This window comes from Xenopus laevis, chromosome 8L (assembly GCF_017654675.1).
Source record: "Xenopus laevis strain J_2021 chromosome 8L, Xenopus_laevis_v10.1, whole genome shotgun sequence".
NCBI lineage: Eukaryota > Metazoa > Chordata > Amphibia > Anura > Pipidae > Xenopus > Xenopus laevis.
The window spans coordinates 108,384,668-108,407,846 of NC_054385.1; the positions used below are offsets into that span (position 1 = coordinate 108,384,668).

The 23,179-nt window shown below is 39.8% G+C and overlaps 1 protein-coding gene across 5 annotated transcripts in view; it reads right to left on the reverse strand.

The window, feature by feature from the left end:
* The window catches only part of rmdn3.L (regulator of microtubule dynamics 3 L homeolog), a 74,706-nt gene that overhangs the window by 37,336 nt on the left and 14,191 nt on the right, over nt 1-23,179 (reverse strand). Inside the window, exon 2 of one of the 5 annotated variants that reach the window (XM_041573389.1) lies at nt 12,219-12,287. In XM_041573389.1, the coding sequence (XP_041429323.1) occupies nt 12,219-12,263 (45 nt within the window). In that variant the 5' untranslated portion in view covers nt 12,264-12,287. Of the gene's footprint in view, nt 1-819; nt 974-4,129; nt 4,256-4,700; nt 4,875-12,218; nt 12,288-23,179 lie in introns of those variants that run through there. The other 4 variants (XM_041573393.1, XM_041573391.1, XM_041573390.1 and 1 more) reach the window with 4 other exon arrangements.

Consider the following 23,179-nt stretch of genomic DNA (forward strand, 5'->3'; position numbering starts at 1 on the left):
TCAGTGCTTTAAAAGTTTCTTGTAAATACAATAGCTATTGAAAGCAACATTTACTTGATTTAAACAATGTTGCAAAAGTGTTAGTTCCCCAGCAAAGACTGTTTATCATTTGCCTTGTCTTACATTGTATCAACAGTCTGAGACACCAGGGCAGAGAATAGTCAAACAATGTTTCAATAGCAATACGTATACAAATAACTTACAAAACATTTGTAATGAATGTATAGTGCAAAGATTTATGTTTCCTTTTACTAGGCAAAAAATATTTTCTTTGGTTGACATTCCCTTTAAAAGCAACACTGTATATAAAAGATTTCACATTAATACGAACATGTTATTAAAGGACCAGTTACTATTTTTTTGTATACAACCAAAAAAAAAAATTTAAACTTTGAAATCACTAAGTCTTTATTAAGAAATAATACTGCCATGGGAAGAAATGGAATTACGGGAGTGCACTCACTACCTCCCTCCTTTTTTTTATTTTTTGGAAATAACCGTCTTGCTTCTATTCTCAAAGTATATAATGTATCAATATACCACTGTAATCAAAACTCAGCAAAAAGAGAGCTTCTTCCAAAACCTTTCAGTGTGCCGTACATGAATAAGAGTTACTTGTTAAATGTTTAAAGTCCCCACAGGGATCTCTTCATTTATGTGTGAGTGGAATATACAGTCTGTTGGTTTTTCAATTGCAGATGAGCACAAAGTATAAGTGCAGTGGTGTATAGCAAGTCCTCACCCCAAAATAAAATCAGACAGAGTTCATAGAGTAGTGTACTTATTATAATCACCCCTGCATGTGATTAACCAACCTACTTTGAATATGGAAAAGTCCCACGTTGTATGTTACCAGCAGTATCAGTCTCCTTCATACTACCATTCCTATCTTGCTTCCCTTCCGCCCATGTGACTTTCCTCCTGGTGCCTGCAGGGTCCCAATGCTCTCTCTCCGCTCACAGCACTCAGGACGCCTCTGAGTAAGCGTATTGTATACACAAAATGTATTACGTCAGGTCCAGGAATCTTACCTGTAAGTTTGGATTTTTAAAATTGTGTTGAGTTGATTAAAATTCTAAGTACATACGATTTTTGTGCTATGTGGAAAGATTAGTCGAGAGAGCATTAGGACCCTGCAGACACCTGGAGGAAAGTCACATGGGTGGAGGGAAACAAGATACTGGGGGTGGAGGGTAGGCCAAAAGTTAGGCATCCCCCAGAGATTGTATTCACTGTAAATAAACTGGTAAAAGGCATGGAGGATTTAAACTATTAGGGTCGTTTTCCCTAGGGAGGGATTGCGAGGGGACATGATTACTCTTTACAAGTATATTAGACAGCATTATAGACAGATCGCAGGGGACCTTTTATTCCGATAATAAAGGTCAAAGCACCAGAGGTCGAAGACTGGAGGAACAGAACTTTCATTTGAAGCAACATAAATGATTGTTCACAGTGAGGACAGTGATGTTGTGATTGAGATTCTGTTAATGCCTTTAAAGGAGAATTCAACCCGTAATAAAAAAAAATTGAGTAAACAATTAGGGTCATTTGACCTGGGGGCAGGTAGGCAAATTATTTTACTGCTTAGCATATTATCTACATACTTTAAAGGGGTGGTTCACCTTTAAGTTGACTTTTAGTGTGTTATAGAATCATACCTCCCAACTGTCCCTTTTTCGGAGGGACAGTCCCTCTTTTGACAGCTCAACCCGCAGTCCCTCATTTGTACTGGAAAGTCCCTCTTTTCTCTGCACTGAACAGCCAGAAAAAGAAACAAAGTTTCTCACTTAATTGGCTTTTAGCAGAGAGCCCAGAACAGCTAACAGGTGCAAATAAGTACGTTGTAACAATTTTGAGACACAAAAACACAGTTTAGATAAGGAGAAATATTTTCAAACTTTCATAACCTGCCAAATTTTGTAAAACAAACATGGTAATTAGGGGGTTTGGCCACAGAAAGGGGTGTGGTCAAAAAAATTGCTGCGCTACGTGCGGAAAAAAAAATGTTGTCCCTCTTTTTACTTCCAAAATGTTGGGCGGTATGATAGAATGGCTAATTCTAACCAACTTTTCAAATGGCCATCACTTTGTCTTGCTCAAACCTTTTGAATTAATTGGCTTTTCATCTGACTCTTTACAGCTTTCAAATGGCAGTCACTAATCCCATCTAAAAATGCTCTATAAGTTCATAAATGTTTTGTAATTGCTAATTTTTATTACCCATATTTCTATTCGGTTCCTCTCCTATTCATATTCCAGTCATATTTCAATTCAATTCATGGTTGCTAGGGTTATTTTGACCCTAGCAACCAGACTGCTGAAAATACAAGCTGCTGAATAAAGAGCTAAATAACAAAAATCAGAAATAATAAAACATGAAAAACAATTGCAAATTGTCTCAGAATATTTTTTCATTTATATAGTTTTTGAATTATTGGAATTCTTCTAAATCTTTCCAGCTTTCAAAAGAGGGTCACTGACCCCATCTAAAAAGAAAAGCTCTATAAGTCTACAATTGTATTATTATTGCTACTTTTTAATTACTCATCTCTCTATTCAGGCCTTCTCCTATTCATATTCCATTCTCTTATTCAAATCAATGCATGGTTGGTAGGGGAATTTGGGCTCTAGCAACCAGATTGCTGAAACTGCAAGATGGAGAACTGCTGAGAAAAAAGCCAAATAACTAAAAAAAACACAAATAATTAAAAATGAAAACCAATTGGAAATTTTTTTTCGGAATGTCACTTGCTACATCATACTTAAACTTAATTTAAAGGTGAACAACCCCTCTAATTAACTGACCTACTATAGAACTGTGCCTCCCAGCCCCCTCCCATCATGACACAAAATTAGGGTTTTTTTTACTAAACAACCACCAGTTCTCCAATTCTTTTGAAGCCCAAATTACCTTGTGACCCACACAGCACAGATAGAGGCCAAGCAGCATCCCTCACATGGACATTAGTACCTGTTTCTCCTGTCTGCCTTATTGCTTTAGGCCCATAAGTTTGCCCTAGAGTGCAGTGAAATACAGTACACAAACATAGCGGGTAGTATTCGGCACACACTGACAGCAGAGCAGCCAGTAAGGATCCCCGTCCCCTCACACCATGTGAGTGACCCAAAGTCAACAAATTAATTCACCACCACTGAGCCCATTCTCACCGGTGGTGAATCTCTGGAAAGAGCGCATGCATCAAGTACAATCCCTGCCTCCTATTTCTTGATTGAAAATATGAAAATTAATTTAAAGTGCAAAGGTAGTGTAAGAGAGAGGTAATTCCATTTATTGCAGGGATCTGAAAGACAACAGGAACATTCACTTAATCCTGCATGTGGGAACCAGCATCAGGTAAAAGTTCCTAAACTACTAAATATATACTTCTATACAAGTAATTCAGAATACAGGTTGATATAACATAATACTGTACTAATACTGCTCTGGCAATACATATGACAAATAGCAATCATCATAGTAATCATAATGGATACCTCCCAACATTTTGGAAATAAAAAGAGGGACAAAAAATGTTTTTGGTCATGCCCATTTTTGCGGCCACACCCCTTATTACCATGTTCATTGTACAAAATTTGGCAGGTTATGAAAGTTTGAACATATTTCTGTGGTTTTTTTTCCAGTTATTACAGTTTTGCTAATGAAGGTTTATTGCCCTTTAAGCTGTGAGTCTAACTTTTCCCAAGGGACCTGTCATCTTATATTGTTACGATTACTTATTTGCTTATCTTGAAATTGTTACAAAAGTATCTTATCTGCAGCTGTGGCTGTTCTGGGCTCTCTGCCAAAAGCCAATTAAGTTATTTCTGGCTGTTCAGTGCAGAGAAAAACAGGACTTTCCAGTACAAATGAGGGACTGCGGGTCGAGCTGTCAAAAGAGGGACTGTCCCTCTAAAAAACGGGACAGTTGGGAGGTATGATAAAACAGTTTGGCTTTGATAATAAAGTAAACTTTATACGTTGCTTTCAGAATAATGGATCTCCAACCAGCACTAACTACTATGCAACATGTGCATTGATTCTGCAGGAGTAACAGTCTGTCTGCTTTCACTCATGTGTGCAGTGCCATATAAACAGTTATTAAAACATTAGGATAAGGTTTCCTACCTGAAAGACAACAGGAACATCGACTTAATCCTGCACATGGGAACTGGTGCATCAGGTAAAAGTTCCTACCTCAGCTGTGCACATTGGTTCCCTCTGCAGTAGCAGAGCAGGAAGTGTTTCTGTAGTCTTACAGGAAACACAATATAAGTGCTGAACTTGTTCTATTGCACAAATTTTATTAAGGGGGGTGTATAATAACCTTGTACCTCATACACATGCTGCAAACATTGTTCAGTGGGATATGAATTAGCGTGCGCTTTGCTTTGGGGATATCAGAGCAAATTCAATAACAAGGGCACAACTGTTTTGTTTTAAACTGTGCCCAATCATTATACAGCCATCGCAATTCACGTTTCCCTGGTCCTTCCACATGGCAGTGGCCACGCATTGGGTTAACCCCTCACGACTAGGGTTGCCACCTGGCCGGTATTTTACCAGTAAAATGATGCTTAGTGCCAATGTTATTAATGGGAAAAATTATGGTATTTTGTGCCAGAAAAGGTGGCAACCATACTAACACCACACGGAAGGACAGGAAATTGAAAAGCTATAAAGGAAGTTCCCCTCTTACCCTCCGTGTGTTTTTTTCCCCTGTCCCTCACCGATGGAATGGATAAATCCCCCTCCTGCAGTTATTCCAAGTAGGACTCAGACTCTCTCCCTGTTTGAAGCCTCTGCATAATGCTATTGATAACCACTAGCACAGGGCCACTGGCCGTTGTGCCAAGTATCTGCAGTAAGCCACACCCCCAGTGTGCAGTTAGACAGAGCGAGCTCACGCAATGCATTATGGGGCATGTAGTTCTGAGCAGAGGCTTTAAAGGGGAACTCCAGCTTCCAAGCCAAACTTTATTAAAAAGCCCCGCACAACACTGAAACCCTTAATACACCTATGACGGTAATTTGTTCATTCAAAAAGTATGAGTGAATACACTTTTTATATGCTGAAACCCAGCTGCAAAACAGTTCTTCTCTTTCTGCATCATTTGAAATACTGGCAGGGTGGAGGGTCAAAAACACTATGATGTTCTTTTCCTTCCTGACAACACGTGAGCAGGGAATTGTGAGATTTGAAGGATTCAGGCTGAAGGCAGGCTGAAGGCAGCTGAGCTGACTATTGTGAATTACCGTGCACTTTGCACTAGGAATTATTATTATTATTATTATCAGTGGCGTAACTAGATATCACTGGGCCCCACAGCAAATTATTTTTCAGGCCCCCAAAATTTTTAGCAGTTGACTTGTTTTACCAATATTTATTGAAACTGTATATGAATTAGAGCCTCGTGGGGCCCCTATACCTCCTGGGCCCCCCTGCAGGCGCAGGGTCTGCTTCCTCTATAGTTACGCCCCTGATTATTATTTTTTTATTATTAACAAGTATTTTAAGAGTGAGTTCAATAATAAGAGCACATTTGATCCGGAAGATGGCACCCATGAGCTCTGCACCAATATGTGAACAATGTATTCGGGGACACTTTCAGGTGAATTGAACTATGTGGGTGGGGGGGAAGCAACGTGGGGGGTTATCTAGGGTAGTAGGTAGGGTCTTTTCTTATTGGGGGGGTTAGTTCTCCTTTAAAGGAGAAGGAAAGTCGTCTTGCACTTGGGGGTGCCAAATGTTATTGATTGTATTTACCTACCTAAAACCCCGGGCCAGTGCTCCTAACATCAAAAAAACTGCACCGGCCCAGGGTTATTCCAGCAAGCACCACAAAGCGCTTCTCTTCCGGCTTCTTCTTTCTTCAAATTACCTGGGGCAGACACATGTGAAGTAGAATGAAATAGCCAAATTTTTTGTCGGCTTTTCGATCTACTGCGAAAGCACAGCCGCACGAAGAAAGAGGAAGATGGAAGAGGATCACTCCGTGGTGCTCACTGGAAGAATCCCAGGCCAGAGCAGTTTTCTGATGATAGGAGCAGGTTTCAGGTAAGTCAATAATAATCACTTGGGGGTGCCTAACATTTTGCACCCCCAAGTGCAAGACGACTTTCCGTCTCCTTTAAAGGCTTTCACAAGATGTGATTTTGTGCTGCCAACAAAACACCTCAGGTACCATTGCCCTTCCATGCACAAAAAGGGGATTGTGAGAGCACTCCATGGCCACATAAAATACACAAGTACAATGTTAGTGCGGCTAAATTAGCTACAAACATACAAAAGAAAGGGGTGTGATTAATGCACATTCCTTGGTCCCTGTTTCATACGATATTTAGTATCTATGCAAGTGGGTATACTTTCAAAAACAGGGGTTTTTAGTTACATAGTTATGATCTGTATACACACTTGTATAGATTTTAAATTACAAGTGAAACGGGACCAGGGAATGAGCATTGATCAAACCCCCCCTCTCTTATATCATTGCCTTTCTATGAACAAAAACATATGAAAACCACTGCATTAAGCCCATATGATAATAAAATGTATCTGTTTTTCTCTGTCATCATAGGGGGACACAGGAACGATGGGGTTAAGCTCCACCCTCCAGGAGGCAGGACACTTACTAATAAATTTGTGGGCGTGCCTAACCGGCTTAACCCCCACACTCCAGCTTATCCAATCAGTTTTTTAAGTGTCCTGCTACCAGGAGCTGGTAGAAAAGTGGACTAATCCCCCAGCAGTAGATGCACCTGTATCAAGATTGGCCAAGTCCACTACATTGCCGGTCACAGATGCGGCATCCTTCAAAGACCCATCTGACCGAAGATTGGAAGGTTTTCTTAGGTCAATTTATTCTTCATCTGGGTCAGCTCTTCGCCCATGCCTGGCTTCGGCTTGGGTGGCCAGAGCAATTCAAGCGTGGTCCGAATCACTTGTCAAGGACATCCAGAATGCAGTTTCCAGATCCGATCTGTTATCGTCAGCCAATGCGATAGCAGAGGCATCGGCCTATTTGTGCGACTCCGCACTAGACACAGTTCAAGTCACGGCACGTACTTCCGCTCTTTCTGTTGCAGCACGTAGAACATTGTGGCTGAAAAATTGGTCAGCAGATCTGAGTTCTAAGAAGTCCTTGACATCTCTTCCATTCAAGGGACAGCGCCTGTTTGGTGAAGAGCTCGAAAAGATTATTTCGCAGGCGACGGGAGGAAAAAGCACTTTTCTTCCACAGGCCAAAAGTAGAACAACTACTTCCACCAGACGGGGAAGGTTTTTTCGTGGCTCAAGTAGACGATACACACGAAGAAACAATTCACCACAGCGGTCACACTTTCGAGCCAAAACAAACTACAAAAGTCGCATGCATTGGAAGACCAATCGACCGGTTATCAAGCCCGCAGCAGATAAGTCTTCTTCAGCCTGACTGGGTACCCCTTCCGGAGTCGGGGGAGCGTATTGGGGGCAAGTTGCTCCAATTCCGGGAGGTGTGGATCAACCATGCGTCAGACATGTGGGTGAACGAAATTATTTCCGAAGGTTACCACATAGATTTCTCAACCATTCCTTGCAAAAGATTCATCATGTCCAGGGTTCCTGCAGACCCAGACAAAGCTGCTGCCTTTCTAAATTGCATCACAAATTTAGAACAAACTGGAGTGATTGTTCCAGTGCCACATTCAGAGAGATTTTCCGGATTCTATTCCAACATTTTCATTGTGCCAAAGAAAAACGGCTCATTCAGGCCGGTACTAGATCTCAAACAGCTGAACAAGTTCGTCAGATCAGTACGATTCAAAATGGAGACCCTGAGATCAGTGATAAGAGGGATGGAGAAAAATCAACTGCTGATGTCTATCGATATCAAAGATGCGTACCTCCATGTACCAATCTGGCCGCCGCATCACTCCTTCCTTCGATTCACATTCAGGAATCAACACTACCAGTTTGTGGCTCTGCCGTTCGGACTCTCTTCAGCCCCCAGAGTGTTCACAAAACTAATGGCAGTATCGGCTGCGGCATTACGCCTACAAGGGATTTCAGTCACTCCTTATCTGGACGATCTGCTTCTGAAAGCCAGATCAGAGGAAAAGGCAGAGGAAGATCGGAGCAAGGCAATCAGTCTTCTGCAGAATTTTGGCTGGACCATAAATTGGTCGAAGTCCAATTTGCGACCCAGTCATCACATGACATTCCTGGGTCTCGAGTTCAATACCATTACACAAATGGTGCATCTTCCGTTGGACAAGCAAATGAAGGTCATGAAGCAAGTCCGTCTACTCCTCCGAGATCAGAGTCCAACTGTTCATCTAGGAATGAGAGTGCTGGGACTCATGGTTGCTACCATAGAAGCCGTTCCATTTGCACAGATTCACTTACGACCGTTGCAAGCGAACATTCTAACGTCATGGAAAGGGGGAGCTCTCACTCGCAAGCTCAATTTATCTCAGTCGACAAGAGTAGCCATCCAGTGGTGGCTGCGACCGACCAATCTCTCCAAGGGTCAATCCTGGGCGACGCAAGATTGGAAGATAATTTCCACAGATGCCAGTCTGAGGGGTTGGGGAGCAACCTGGGACAACTTGTCTGCTCAAGGCCTATGGTCTCCAGGGGAGTCCAAACTTCCCATCAACATTTTAGAGCTGAAGGCGATAAAACTAGCTCTATCCGAGTGGACAGAGTTGTTACAAGCAAGTCCGGTTCGGTTACAGAGCGACAATGCTACCGCAGTGGCGTACATAAACCGCCAGGGAGGTACTCGCAGCAAGGCGGCGCTGTTGGAAGCTCAACAAATTCTCAGTTGGGCGGAAACCAACGAAGTACAGCTGTCCGCGATCCATATCCCAGGAGTTCTAAATACCAAAGCAGACTACCTCAGCAGAATTCGTCTAGACCCGGGAGAATGGGAACTTCACCCAGACGTGTTTGCAAAACTAGTACTCCAATGGGGACAACCACAGGTCGATCTAATGGCATCAAGAAACAACACAAAGGTGCCTCGGTTCTTTGCTCGTTACCGAGAGAGACTGGCGGCAGGGGTCGATGCCATGACACAGAAGTGGCAGTTCAATCTAGCGTACATATTTCCTCCGCTACCCATGCTTCCACGAGTCCTCAAGAAGATCAGACAGTCAGGCATCACGGTAATTGTGGTGGCTCCTTACTGGCCTCGGAGGACTTGGTTTTACGACCTTCAGGAAATGTCAATAGCACAACCGATACGTCTCGAGAACAGGCCGGACCTTCTGTTCCAAGGGCCCGTTGCACATCACAACCCAGGGCTGTTCGCTTTGACGGGGTGGCTGTTGAGGCAGACATCTGGCGAAAACAAGGGTTAACAGAAGAAGTTATTGCCACATTATTGAGAGCTCGTAAGTCTTCATCTTCAAAATCATACTACAGAGTCTGGCAATCCTATCGGAGTTGGTGCGAGGAGTTCAATCTATCCTTTCACAAACTTAGCATCCCGAGAGTTCTGTCTTTCCTGCAGCGCGGGCTCAGGCGAGGTCTAAAACTCAGCTCTCTGAAAGTGCAAGTATCAGCTCTGTCAATCCTATTTCAGTCCAAACTAGCCTTGAATGATATAGTACGTACATTTCTGCAAGGAGTGGCACATATAGTTCCTCCGTATCAGCCTCCAGTTCCAGCATGGGATTTAAACATTGTTCTTGAGGCCCTTCTTGACCCACCGTTCGAACCGATGGGATCTATTTCAGATACCTGGCTTACTTGGAAGGTAGTGTTCTTATTGGCAATTACATCCACTAGAAGAGTGTCAGAACTGAGTGCACTATCGGCAGATCCATCTTTTCTAGTGTTCCACAAGGATAAGGCAGTCCTACGCACAGTTCCGTCTTTCCTTCCTAAGGTGGTCTCGTCATTTCACATCAACCAAGACATTGTTGTTCCCTCTCTCTGTCCGGAACCAAAGAATGATAAGGAACGTCGACTACACAACTTAGATGTAGTTAGAGCCTTACGATGGTATATTGAAAAATCAAGGTCTTTTCGACGGTCTCAAACTCTCTTCGTATTACCATCAGGGCCCAGGAAGGGTCATCCTGCATCTAAAGCTACCATTTCTAGATGGATCAAGGAGACCATCAGACAGGCATACATGGCCAAAGGGAAGATTCCACCGGAGGGAGTTCGAGCTCATTCTACAAGAGCAATCGGAGCTTCCTGGGCTTGGCGTAATTCGGCCTCATTGGACCAGATTTGCAGGGCGGCTATCTGGTCCTCTGTACATACTTTTACAAAATTCTATAAAGTTGATATTTTTTCTTCAGCTGAAGCATCTTTTGGGTGCAAGGTGCTTCATTCTGTGCTGAAGTAATGGTTAGTTCGTTTTCCCGCCCTGCTGTTTTTGGGGGCTGCTTTGTTAAGTCCCCATCGTTCCTGTGTCCCCCTATGATGACAGAGAAAACAGGATTTTTTATACTTACCGTTAAATCTGTTTCTCTGTGATCAATAGGGGGACACAGGGCGGCCCGCCCTAAAACTTTTGTTTATTGACCATTTGGTCATTTCAGGATAACTCCCTGATTTACCTTCTACGTGGGTTATTATTTTGATTATTATTATTTTGATTATTACGTTATCTTGTTACAGCATCTTTTGTGACAAACTGATTGGATAAGCTGGAGTGTGGGGGTTAAGCCGGTTAGGCACGCCCACAAATTTATTAGTAAGTGTCCTGCCTCCTGGAGGGTGGAGCTTAACCCCATAGTTCCTGTGTCCCCCTATTGATCACAGAGAAACAGATTTAACGGTAAGTATAAAAAATCCTGTTATTTCATTCATTGTAATGATTTCAATCCAGTTGTGGCAACTGCACACTCACTAATATGTTTGAAAAATTCAGCCTTTCTCTTCCATACCTTTTTCAGTATTTTTATGCAAATTGCATATTTCTTTTTTTTTAAATCATAAAAAAAATGTATATCAATATAGTATACTTCAGATACTATAGGAATAGGAGAATGGCCAATATGGAAATTTGAGGTGAACATTTTTTAAAAAATGACTTTTCTTTAAGAACCATTTTTAAGTTCTGGAGTTATTAATTGCTAAGAAGAGATCTTTAATAAAGTAGATTTATTTATCAATTTCTCATGGCAATTCATTCTCCACGTGTATTGTATAATAACGTCACAGTTACTTCACAAATCAAAATATAATAAATATTTTAATTTATTTGAATAGCATTACTATGAGTGTATCTTGTGTCAGGTTGTTGCCATGATGCGTTAATCTCTGTTTTATCTTATGACACAATGATTTTAAACAGAACTCACTGCATGTCTTATCAACGACGTTCCTGCCCGTGATAAGAACTCTAAATTGATAGATCCTAGAGCAATATATTAGAAATTAAATTCTGGAGCAATGTGATTACAGCCACATTATTGGTATGTAGCAGGCAGAACTGTAGATCAAACCCCAGCTAATATATTTGTCTACAAGCGGATATTAAATATGGTATCTGCATTTGAGATCAGCCTTACTTTATTAGGAAAATAATTAATGCAGCCGCTATATTTGATTTCCTACAGACACTACTTTGGCACAATAGAAATCATCTTAAAATCTTTCATTAGAGAAAATTTAGAGGGCACAGCATAGTCACCGGCCAAGGATTTTCCATTTAAAAAAAAAAGCCCCATCTTTGGGTTCTTAAAGGGCAGCAATCAACCCAATGTCTGCATTTTCAAATATTTGTATTTTTATGCAATTTTAAGTAGTACAGGAACACCAATAACTTACAAGAATTTACAAAATATTGGGCACATATTCTAACACTAGGTAATTATGCCCTAAAGCACTTAGTAAATAAGATTTATGGGGTACAGCAACCCCCAGACAATGAACAGATTTCCTATATTGATAAAAAAAAAGCTATCAACGTTATGTACTTTTGTGTGTATGGCTGCTGTACCTTCTTAGGATTTATCACACTACTAATCTTCTTCTGCACATTTTTCTTGTTATAGGCCTGATTCTGTTACCTGTGGAAATAATTATGCTTTGTGACTACAGATAAAGTTGGAAAACTAATAAAACCCAGGTTTGTATTCTCCAAACTTTTACTTTAACATCTCTTACTATGTTGTCAATTCTCTCTGTGTTGTATGTTGTACAGATGGCATTCGTTATCTGGCAACTGGTTATCCAGAAAGCTCCAAATTACAGAAAGGCGGTGTCGCTTACTTTTGCTGACGTCAGAAGGAAATGTGTCCATATTAATATTGGCATTCACATAAGTATTGGAAGAGGTACCTGCAAGAAAAAAAACAGATGGTCACTACATCACCTTCAACTGCAGAATTCAATACTTCCACAGGTGGTTTAATATACAGTGTTGCTACTGACAAACTATTTCTAACACACAATAAGGCTAAAATGTGAAAAATCTTGGGTAACTGCAAAAGGCACTGGGACCCCATAATTGGAAATATATCTTGTGAATCATTATTTTTCTCCCATAGACTCCATTTTATACAAATAATCGAAATTTTTAAAACCGATTTGCTTTTTCTCTGTAATAATAAAACGATACCTTGTACTTGATCCAAACTAAGATATAATTAATCCTTATTGGAAGCAGAACCAGCCCACTGGACTTATTTAATACATTCATGATTTTCTAGTAGACTTAAAGGGGAACTAAAGTCTAAAATAGAATAATGCTAGAAATGCTGTATTTTGTAAACTAAACATAAACATGAATTTACTGCTCCAGAATCCTATTTAACCAAACGATTTATGCTTTCAAAGTTGGCCACAGGGGGTCATCATCTTGTAACTTTGTTAAACATCTTTGCAAGACCGAGATCATGCACATGCTCAGTGTGGTCTGGGCTTCAGTTGGGAGGTTAAGATTAGGGATTGTCAAATTATGAAAACAGTACAATTCAATTAATATCTGCCATAGAAGCTGATACAGTAAGACTGATTAATAATCAGAATATGTAGGCTGTGTATATGAATCTCTACACGGTCGCTGACTGCTTTACAAGGAAACAAGCAAAGCGGCTTGAGTTCTGGAAATAAGGTGAGGGGCTCCCCCCTGCCATTTGAAAGTATGATCCTTTCCCTGCAGAGCAGTTAGGCCCCGGACACACATTCATATTTACAGAGCGTTTTCGGCGTGGTCCGTGCTGCGGTGCCGTGTATTATTTTGCCATTGCGTATCTATGTAAAAAGCTCGGTAAATCTGCATGTGTGTCCGGGGCCTTAGGGACTGAAGTTTCCTATCTGAAGCAGTCAGAGCAAATAAAACAAAGGGGGAATTTAACTGCATACAGTCAGGTTTCTTATAAAAATGGTACATATTTTTAATTAACATATATTGGAGATAGTTTTCTTTTTCATTAAAGAAAGTAAAAATGGGATTTTATTTTTTTGTCTTTACATCCCCTTTAAGGTATGAAGATCCAAATTACGATAAGATCAGTTATCCGGAAAGCCCCAGGTCCCAAGCATTCTGGATAAAAGGTCCCATATATATATATATATATATATATATATATATATATATATATATATATATATATATATATATATATATATATATATATATATTTATTAAGAAAACAGGTAGGTTGTTACAGACAAAATACATTTTCCATGGCTACATGATAATGTGCATGTCCCATAACTGTCCCATAAGGGGGGGATTGTATGTAGGAGAGAACAATGAAGAAACAAAATGAAGAAAAATCAACCAAAGGGTGATAGATACACCAGTTGGAAAGTATTGGTGCTTAAAGGACATTCTATACCACAGAAAGAAGGAAAGATCTGAGGATTTACATTTTTAGAAACTGTATGGTTTAGTATGCACAGTTCTTCTAGACGGGCACCTTATCTAGACTATTTAGCACATTAATTAAAATGACCATTGACCTTTCATATTTCTTATTTATACATGAGTCTAGGACTAGTTTGCACTTGTAACTGGCTTTTAAAATTGCATTGAAGAAGGGACTTTAGACTTCAGAAAGTTTGCAATAAATCTATAAAGTTAGCCATTAAGGGTATTACATTTATGCCACTTGTGTTTTTTTTTTCAGCAAATGCAAAAATACAATTTTTCTACCTTTCCCTTCATGGCTAATATGGTAGAAACCCCTTGCTTTTAAAACAGGTGCACCATCTTAAACTCAATTAAATTAAAAATGAGTTCAATATCAAGAAATAGAGCATTTTGCCATATAAAGCCTTGCTCAAGCTATTTTTTTTTTTTTAAATCCTGGAAACAAAGTTAAATTAGATGAGGTACCGCCACCTAGTCAGGGCTGGCTGGACACGTTCCGGTCTGCTGCCCAAACAGGCCTGGAGGGAAGGGGGCTGTGTTGGAAGCTCTTTGGGCCTTGAACCCTCCAGTCCGACGATGCACCTAGTATTTTAAAATATACACATTACTCACCAACACTTTTAAAAAAGCACAAAATCTCACCCTTTAAAAAAAATTTATGTAATCTTTATTTTAATGTAATCTGTACTTTTAATGTATACACCCATCTATTGTACAGTCTGCTTTCATTAATTTGGCACAAAGAGCCTTCAACCTTGTGGCTTTTTATGCCCATGGAACGCCTCAGTGACTTCTAATATTCATATATTTTAGGTGGTACATTATTCCCCATAAACCTATAAGGAAGTATAACTATATTCTCCTATTGGTAACCTCCTCAAACAAAAATTTCCCTTTTCCTCCCCTTAATCTTGGTGGGTTTTTTTCTGGCTTAATGGCCACCAGCAAGGCAGCATTTGCTAATTTCCTATATTTTTTGGCTATGTGGAAATCTATATTTTAGGAATCTAACATAGTTCATCAAAAAATTTCTTTCAAGTTATTTAAACAGTTAGTCCTGCTGCAAACGTCACTTGGGAAATCTCATCAACATCTACAGTATATGGTGGAAAATCGGACATCACTCATCTTTTTACATATTTATGGGTGCTACAAAGATTATTTTACAAATGAGTACCATATATCCTTGCTATCTTAATGGATAAGGAAAGAAAAATTCCCTAATAGGGCAAGAGGTCCCTGACAAATACTGGTAAGATGGCAACATAGCACTTAGTTAACATTCTAATGTTCTGAATCCCTTTGTTTAATTATCTAGCCTTTATCTTTTGGAACAGAATGTTCTGCTAACTAAAGCAAATGCTGCACTTAATTATCTTGAACTCTATGTTAACTGAGTTACATTTTGTGTGGATTTGGCCATTCATGTTTTTGTAATAAGATTTAAACATGATGTTATTTGTAAAAACTTTAGCAAACTATTCATGGCTTCAATGCAATAGGAAAGGCGATCTGCCCACATTGGGACTATAATCTTATACAAAACACTGTGTTTCAATTTAGTCCTCTCCTGAATGGCCAAATGATGCCAAGTTAGCATATTTGTCTAGAGACTTTATTCATTTGTATATGTGCGGTTAACATGGAAAGCTCAGCTTTAACTACTGTAATCAGATTTCATTAGGAGCACACAGCCAGTTGGATCAAGTCCAGCATCACTATCAACTTGCTGATTTGGTACTGCTAAAATACGAATTGTTTTAAACAATAGGAAACGTGTGCAGGGTTTCCTCTTGGAAGCTTGTTATTCATAAAATACTCAATGAGATGGCCAGAAAACAAATGAACTCTAGGTATGTGATCTACTTATTACGTATCATCTATATCAAGGGTAACATATGTTAAATATGGAACATTTTGGATTTATAGACAAAGGGAGTATAAAGGGAGACCTGAGGATGAAAATTCATGCAGCCCCTTGTTACTGCCTTGGTATGTTTTTATGCTAATTACTGGGACAAATTGGTGCTTATAAATGATCACCAGCCTATATCAAAGGGAAAAAAAACACTGTTGTTCAACCATACATCAACATATTTTTAACAGATAAAATGTGCGAGGAGCGATAATCCAACAACACTGCTCAACAAAACTTTACAGTCAATGACCCAATAAATACAAGAGGAAGAATTTCCTGAAACTAGAAATATAAAATTTGCCCAGTGTTTATAAAAACTCCCACCTTGTTTTTCTAGAATCAAACAGTTAAAGGTGACCTGTCACTTTAAGAAAGAATTCCATATCCTATTGTATGATGTTAGTCAAGTAAAATAAACTTCACTTACAGCATAAAAATTATTTCAATTCACAATCGCAGAAGGGTGCCATTTTGGAGACACTGTTGTTAAAGGAGAAGGAAAGGTTAAAACTAAGTAAGTCTTATCAGAAAGGTCTATATAAACAAACCAGTAAACCCCCAAATTAGTGTTGCTTTGAGTCCCCTGTCAAAAGAAACACTGCATTTCTTTCCTTCTATTGTGTACACATGGGCTTCTGTATCAGACTTCCTGCCTTCAGTTTAAACCTCATTGCCCTGGGCAAGAGCATGCTCAGTTTGCTCCTCTCCCCCCCCCTCCCTTCTCTACTGTAATCTGAGCCCAGAGCAGGGAGAGACTCAGGCAGGAAGTGATGTCACACCACATTAATACTGCAGCTCCTATCCTAAACAAACAGAGAGTTTCTAGAGCTTTTTACTCAGGTATGGTAGAACATTCTAGAGAATAAATATAGCATTCTAGCTTGCACTATTGCAGCTAATCTATTGGCAATAAAATGCCTCCATAGCTTTCCTTCTCCTTTAAGGCAAGCATAGAGGAGGGGCAGGCAATTTTTGATTGACAGCTGAGAATTTTAAACTAGTTTATTACAAGTATGGATGTTTTAATAAGAAAAGAATTTGAGTTTCATGTTTAATTTGAAAAGGTCTTTTATTATACAGCTTTGTATATCTAGCTGAAAGGTCCTCTTTAATGGCAGTATGTCATTGCATGGGTCAGACTTCCTGTATTCCATGCATTACCTCTATGGTACACCTGCAATTTTGTGACCTCTGCAGTGCTCTCAGACTCAGAGAGATGTGCTTTAGTCAGGCGCCTCTCCCGATTTTATCATTGCAAATGCTCTGCCCACCTGTAAGTAAGTAGGCATGTGACTACTGAGGTATTGTCAGGAATGCTCCATTGCAGACTGCTCCAGTTCATTTGCAAAATAGCGGTGTCCATGGCCGCCTAGTGTGTCATTGCACCATGTTTCTGCGCTACAAAATTCAAAATAAAAGAGCGCCCGAGAACTGGATTCAATGCCGAATATAGGTATTTCTTAGTTCCTTAACCTGAGTGCTCCTAAATTGCTATTTTGACTTGATCCTTTGGTTCCTGACCTCCTGCCGTGATTCTGACTTCACTAATCGCTGCCTGCCCTGATCTTTTGCCTGGACACAACTATGAACTTTTTAAACCCTTCGAATACCAGGAATTGGACTTTCTGTATACATCTTCCTCCTTGGTTCCGACTCTTACCTACTAGAGCTGCTAGGCCCTGACAGGTATTCTCTGAGAGCACAGTGGTGTGCCAATTGCTTGGTGTGCCATAGTTCTTAAACATACAATACCAGGCCCAGAGCTGTAGCAGCATATGAAATAGAAGATATACATCTCTCCAGTACAGATTCTTGTCTTATGAAACCAAATTATGGTTCTAAAAACAACATCCCAGTTTACATTATTTGCACATTTTTAACAATGTTATGGCTATAGCCCATGAATAGGCATACATGGCACTGTGATAGATGGCGTCTTGGCTGGTAGAGAGCTGGATTCTGTTACATAGTTTCAAGAAATCAGCAATGCAGAGTCCCTTTTCACATCTGGATGAACTGCTTTTATAACATGCTAATAAAAACTCATGTATATTTTTTTCATATTTTTGTATGGGATCCAGAAACCCGTTATCCAGAAATCTCAAAAAATACGTTAACGCCCTTTCCCATAGTGCTCTCTTTAAACAAACAATGCTTCATTTATTAATGATTTGCTATGTAATAAAAGGCCAGGGCGTTGCTCCCAATGTTAACTGAACTAGTATAAATCCATGTTGATGGCAAAGCAATCCTATTGAAAAGACAGCCTATCTGGAAAAGATGTAGGTTCCAAATATTCTGTGTAGATCCTAAACTTGTACTGTATTAATTATATATATATATATATATATATATATATATATATATATATATATATATATAAATATTATCAAGTGTGTTGAATGGCAGATGGGTATTAAGTTGTTTACGAGCACATGTGCAAAATGCCACTTGGCCATGGTAAGAAATATAGAAGAACACAAAACATTTTATTGGATTCTCTCTTTCGGTGGTTAATCAATATAGCAGTATTGCTGGGAACTGAGTGTTCCAGTTGATGCTTTATCAGCTAACCTCTGATCACTGTTAATTACAATGGCTGCATTGTGCAAGGAGAGCAGCAAGCTAGCGTGACAGGACAGTCACTGGAGAGTACAAAATTCACAAGATTTATTCCCTCTGTTCAGGTCCCTTCCAGACTGGGCATTGAATATGTGCACAGGACAGAGCCAAATAACCTTTGTCCTCTTGTCAGGAATGATTTAAAAAAAACCCTAAAGCAAACAGACCCCCTCGCTGGGCCCTGTTTCTGTTGGCTACAAGAGATTCATATCCCACATCAGCTCCAACCGAGACTTGCCGGAGCCAAGTGAAATGAGTTGATTCATGTGATAAACGGCACCTCTGAGATACATTACCCACATTTTTATAGTTAACTCGCACGCTACTACAGCACAGGCGTACTCCCTAGATGATCTAACATGTGAATTTGGAAATGAAACACCAGTCATTGCAGCCTCTTGCTATTACATGTTTTTTTAGTAGAGAGACTGTAACACTGTACAGATAATTGTGATAATTCAATGATAAGATTATTTGGATAATTAACTACCTTATTTAAAGATATACACCCAATAGAATATAGTTTAATGCTTTACTGGTACCCAAAGAATGTATACTATTGTCTGAAGAAGTGCAGCTTTGAAGGAAAAAAAATGTAGGTTGATCTGGGGCCGATTCTAGGTCTTTTGCCTCCTGTCATGGCTTGTAATGTGGGTTTATAGATTTCTGGAGTTAGGTCAATTTCCCTCTTTGCCAATGCCATTGTTATAAAGATAGTGTAGGTGAAGAATAAACTGGAGGTCCTAAAGATGATCTCTGGGACACTTAAATTCACAGTCAGCTTATCCCCCCTGCTTACAATTAACAATGCCTTTCTGCAGCTCACTCTCCTGAGAATCTTCTTTCCTCGGGCCCTCTTGGCCTTATAGGTGTTCAATCCAGGATGTAGCACCAAAGGAGTCCTATTTACAACAGCTAGCATGTCCATACCTTGTCATTGTGGCCTTCACTGGCAAAATGCATTGGATACTGACTCTTCTTTGCTCCTCTGTGTAGCTCAAAGTGCTCTGATAGCCTACCTACTCTTGCTTCTCAACAGTGTTTTCACTGAACCTACTAGCCTAGCTAAATTGCAAAGATAAAAAATGTCTTTCATCTTGGGCAATTCCCTGTGGCTGGTAACCTGAGGTCAAGAATTCTACACAGTAACTCCAGCAATCAGATTGACACTCACTTAGTCAAACAGACCTGGGTCAACACTTGAAAGGTTCCAGCAGGTGGTGGTCCACCACTGTCAATCACAAGGAGCAGCTTGGGAAGATTTTACAACTACATGACCCTATATAATATTTTCAGAAGTGATGTGCAGGTTGACCCAAAACCCACAGCAACCATTGGGTTTACTGCTAGTTGGACAGGTTTAAGTTGTAATTTGGCGATGCATTGCAGGTTAGGGTTGGGGAAATGCATTATTCCTTTGCTTCAAAGTTTCCCTGCCTTGGAACCTGAGACGTGCACAGAAGTACATACAGAGAATTTGTGGGTACAGGTTGGGCATGGATCCTGTAATGTCAACATTTTGTGGTGGTTAAGGCTTTGCAGACTAAGATTGGGTGCATGTTGTTATACTACACCCCCACATCACTAATTTCCAGGGTAATCCACTCCCCTTGATCGACACTGGTGGACCACTACCTGCTACAACCTTCAATATAAAGGGTGTTCCGTGTTCCACGTTGCCATCTAGAGACTGGAACAAGTAAACCACTGTAATAATATGTGCTTTGCGCTGCAGGTGTTTGAATCCTGTCTTTATACCCGGCTGTGAAGTTAGAAAGTGCCACTATGTTTTGCTAAGTGCACCTATACCAGACCTTTTAGGCCTTTCTCATTCAAATAAATAGGGCCAGTGTCAGAATACAGCACAGTGCGCATCATCAGTGCGATTTCAACCTTCAATGTAACCTCATGCAGAACAAAGTTGCACCTAATAATTTTAGAAGCCAACTTTTTGCATGTAAGAGAAATTCATAGACTATTCTGTTTTTACAGATTGTAATGAAAAAAGTGTCATTCTTCTTTTGTTCATTTTTGTTGGAGCCAGGAAGCACATTTTTGGAGCCAGCCACCTCCTTCCTTGGGTGCAACTGAACAGATCTTATAAAGACCTCACAAACAGCCTCCTCCAAACCAGAAACCATGTACACAGTTACTTATCCAAGACCTGTGACATTTTACACAATGTAAAACCCATAGGAGTCAATTGTATAAGTCACACGTCTGCCCTTGCGACACATGCCATTATGTGCGGTGCATAGGTCTTATTTCATTTTCAAACATTTTATTAAAGTTTAACCACAAAACACACACAGAATTTCAGTGACAAATTAGAGAACAAGGATAGAGAATTGAGAACAAATGTGACAATAGTCAGCTAGTCCTCAACAAGTAAGGACAATCAGAAAATTATTAATTACCTACAATATCCACTTGTTTTATATAACACTGATTTACTTCTCTTTGGTGACCAGCATTATATGAAAACACAGGGCTACTCAACAGAAGGCAACATGGCACCTGCATATGACAACTGGGTGCTGTGTGAATTTAAATATAAATATATACTTAGCAATCCAGATTATGTTTCACATATTGTGAAATAATGGCACTACGTGGTTTATAAATGTATTATTGGCTCTGGAAGTAATACACAGTTTTTAAGCTTGGTTGAAATTCTAAAGTTGGTACATGATTGGGCAAATTTACAAAATTTACTAACGCTGGCGAAAATTCACCAGCGTGACGTCATTTCGGGACTTCGCCGATTTACTAACGGGCGTAAATTCACTAGTGAAGAGACAGACTGTAGCGCTACTTTGCACTCTAACGCCAGGCGATTTTTTTCGCTCTGGCGAATGGACGTAACTACGCAAATTCACTAAGGTGCGGATTTTACCTCTTGCGCCAGACTTGCCTTCGCCACCTCAGACCAGATGAAGTACAATATAGTAGATAGGACTTCCTCAAAATTTATTTCAAAGCCTGCAAAAGATTGTAATTTTTTTAGGGTACCCGGCTTCCCCCCTACATTTCCTAACATATGGCACATAAACTATACACTGGGCTCATGTGTAGGGCAATATAACAACTATTTTATTTTATTAAAGTTTCCCGGGCTTGTGTAGTGTAATGTATTTGCTGCAACATATACGTCCATTGAAATTTAACTTCCCGCCATATGAAAATTATCCAACGCTAGTGCAACTTTGCTTTGCTTGCTGAATTAACGCTAGCGAAACTTTGAAATTTTTCACGCCCTGGATGCAACTTCGCTTTTTAGTGAATTAGCATTGTCCTGGCAAAGTGTGGTGATGTGAGCAAAGCTGTCAATGGCGAATTTCCGCAGGTTAGTGAATTTGCCCCGATAGCTTAAAACTTAGATCTGAGATCCAAATCAATCCAATAAACTTTTTGGATGTACTAGTCACTAAGGACCCACAATTATTCTTTACTAGGTGTCAAGTTCTCATCCACACTGTAAGGCATACATTTTCTCAATTTTTTAAACATATTTGAATTCAGGCAATATATTTATGTTTTAGATTTTGCTTACTAGACTATTAGCATAACATGCAAAATCTGAAAGGCATCCTGGATAATTATACTTTTGTTCTATCAAGGTGTGGCATGGTTGGGAAATGTGTATGTATTACTACAAACCATCTGCATAAGCTGATAAAGGACTGCAATGCAGAAAACCCTGGCTAAAGGGCTTTAGTATGTCTTCCCTTGCATATAAGCCATATGGACCAATTTTAGAGTTATGGCTTCCCCTTGAATAATAGTTATGATTTCTCCTTTATGATACAGTCAGGTAGCTCAGGGTGAAATGACCCCTGGAATTAGTAAAAGGTATGGAATCCGTAATCCGGAAACCGCTATCCATAAAGCTCTAAATTACGGCATGACCGTCTCCCATAAACTCAGTTTTATGCAAATTTTTAAAAATTATTTCTTTTTTTCTGAAATAATAAAAAAGTACTTGATCCAAACTAACATATAATTAATCCTTATTGGAAGCAAAACCAGACTATTGGGTTTATTTAATGTTTATATGATTTTCAAGTAGACATGATATGAATATCCAAATGACGGAAAGATCCATCCGGAAAACCCCAGGTCCCGAGCATTCTGAAAAACAGGTCCCATACCTGTACTGTTATATCATGTGCACCTGTTAGAGCAGAGTTAATGTGAAGGTTACCTAGTGCTAACATGGAAATTGTATAGTAACCATAAACTAATTGTCTGTGAAACAGAGGCCCAAATATATTTTAGAACCGAGATCCTTTGCTGTTTGCTACCTAGGAGATTAAATATTCCATATAACAAAGTGCAAACAATGGGCATGACAAAACAATACATTTAATATTATTTTTAAGCAAATGTTTGTCGTTAGAACACAAGCTTGACCACCATGTTTAACAGATCATAGCAGGAGGTTTAAGACTTCCTTTAATTTCCACCAATAATAAACACAGACATATGTAAGAAAAAGATGTATCACAGCATGACTGACAATGATGTCCATTCATAGGATATGCACTCTAAAACCCGTTAGGAGAATAGTAACTATTGTTGTAGGCTAAAGGTGGCCATACACGGATAGATCCGCTCGTTTGGCGATGTCGCCAAACGAGCGGATCTCCCTCCGATATGCCCACCTTGAGGTGGGCAATATCGGGCTGATCCGATCGTGGGCCCTAGGGCCCAACGATCGGATCCTAGCGTTCGCCAAACGGGCGGTCGGATCGCGGGACCGCATCAACGAACAGATGCGGCCGCGATCCGACGGGATTTTTAATCCCATCC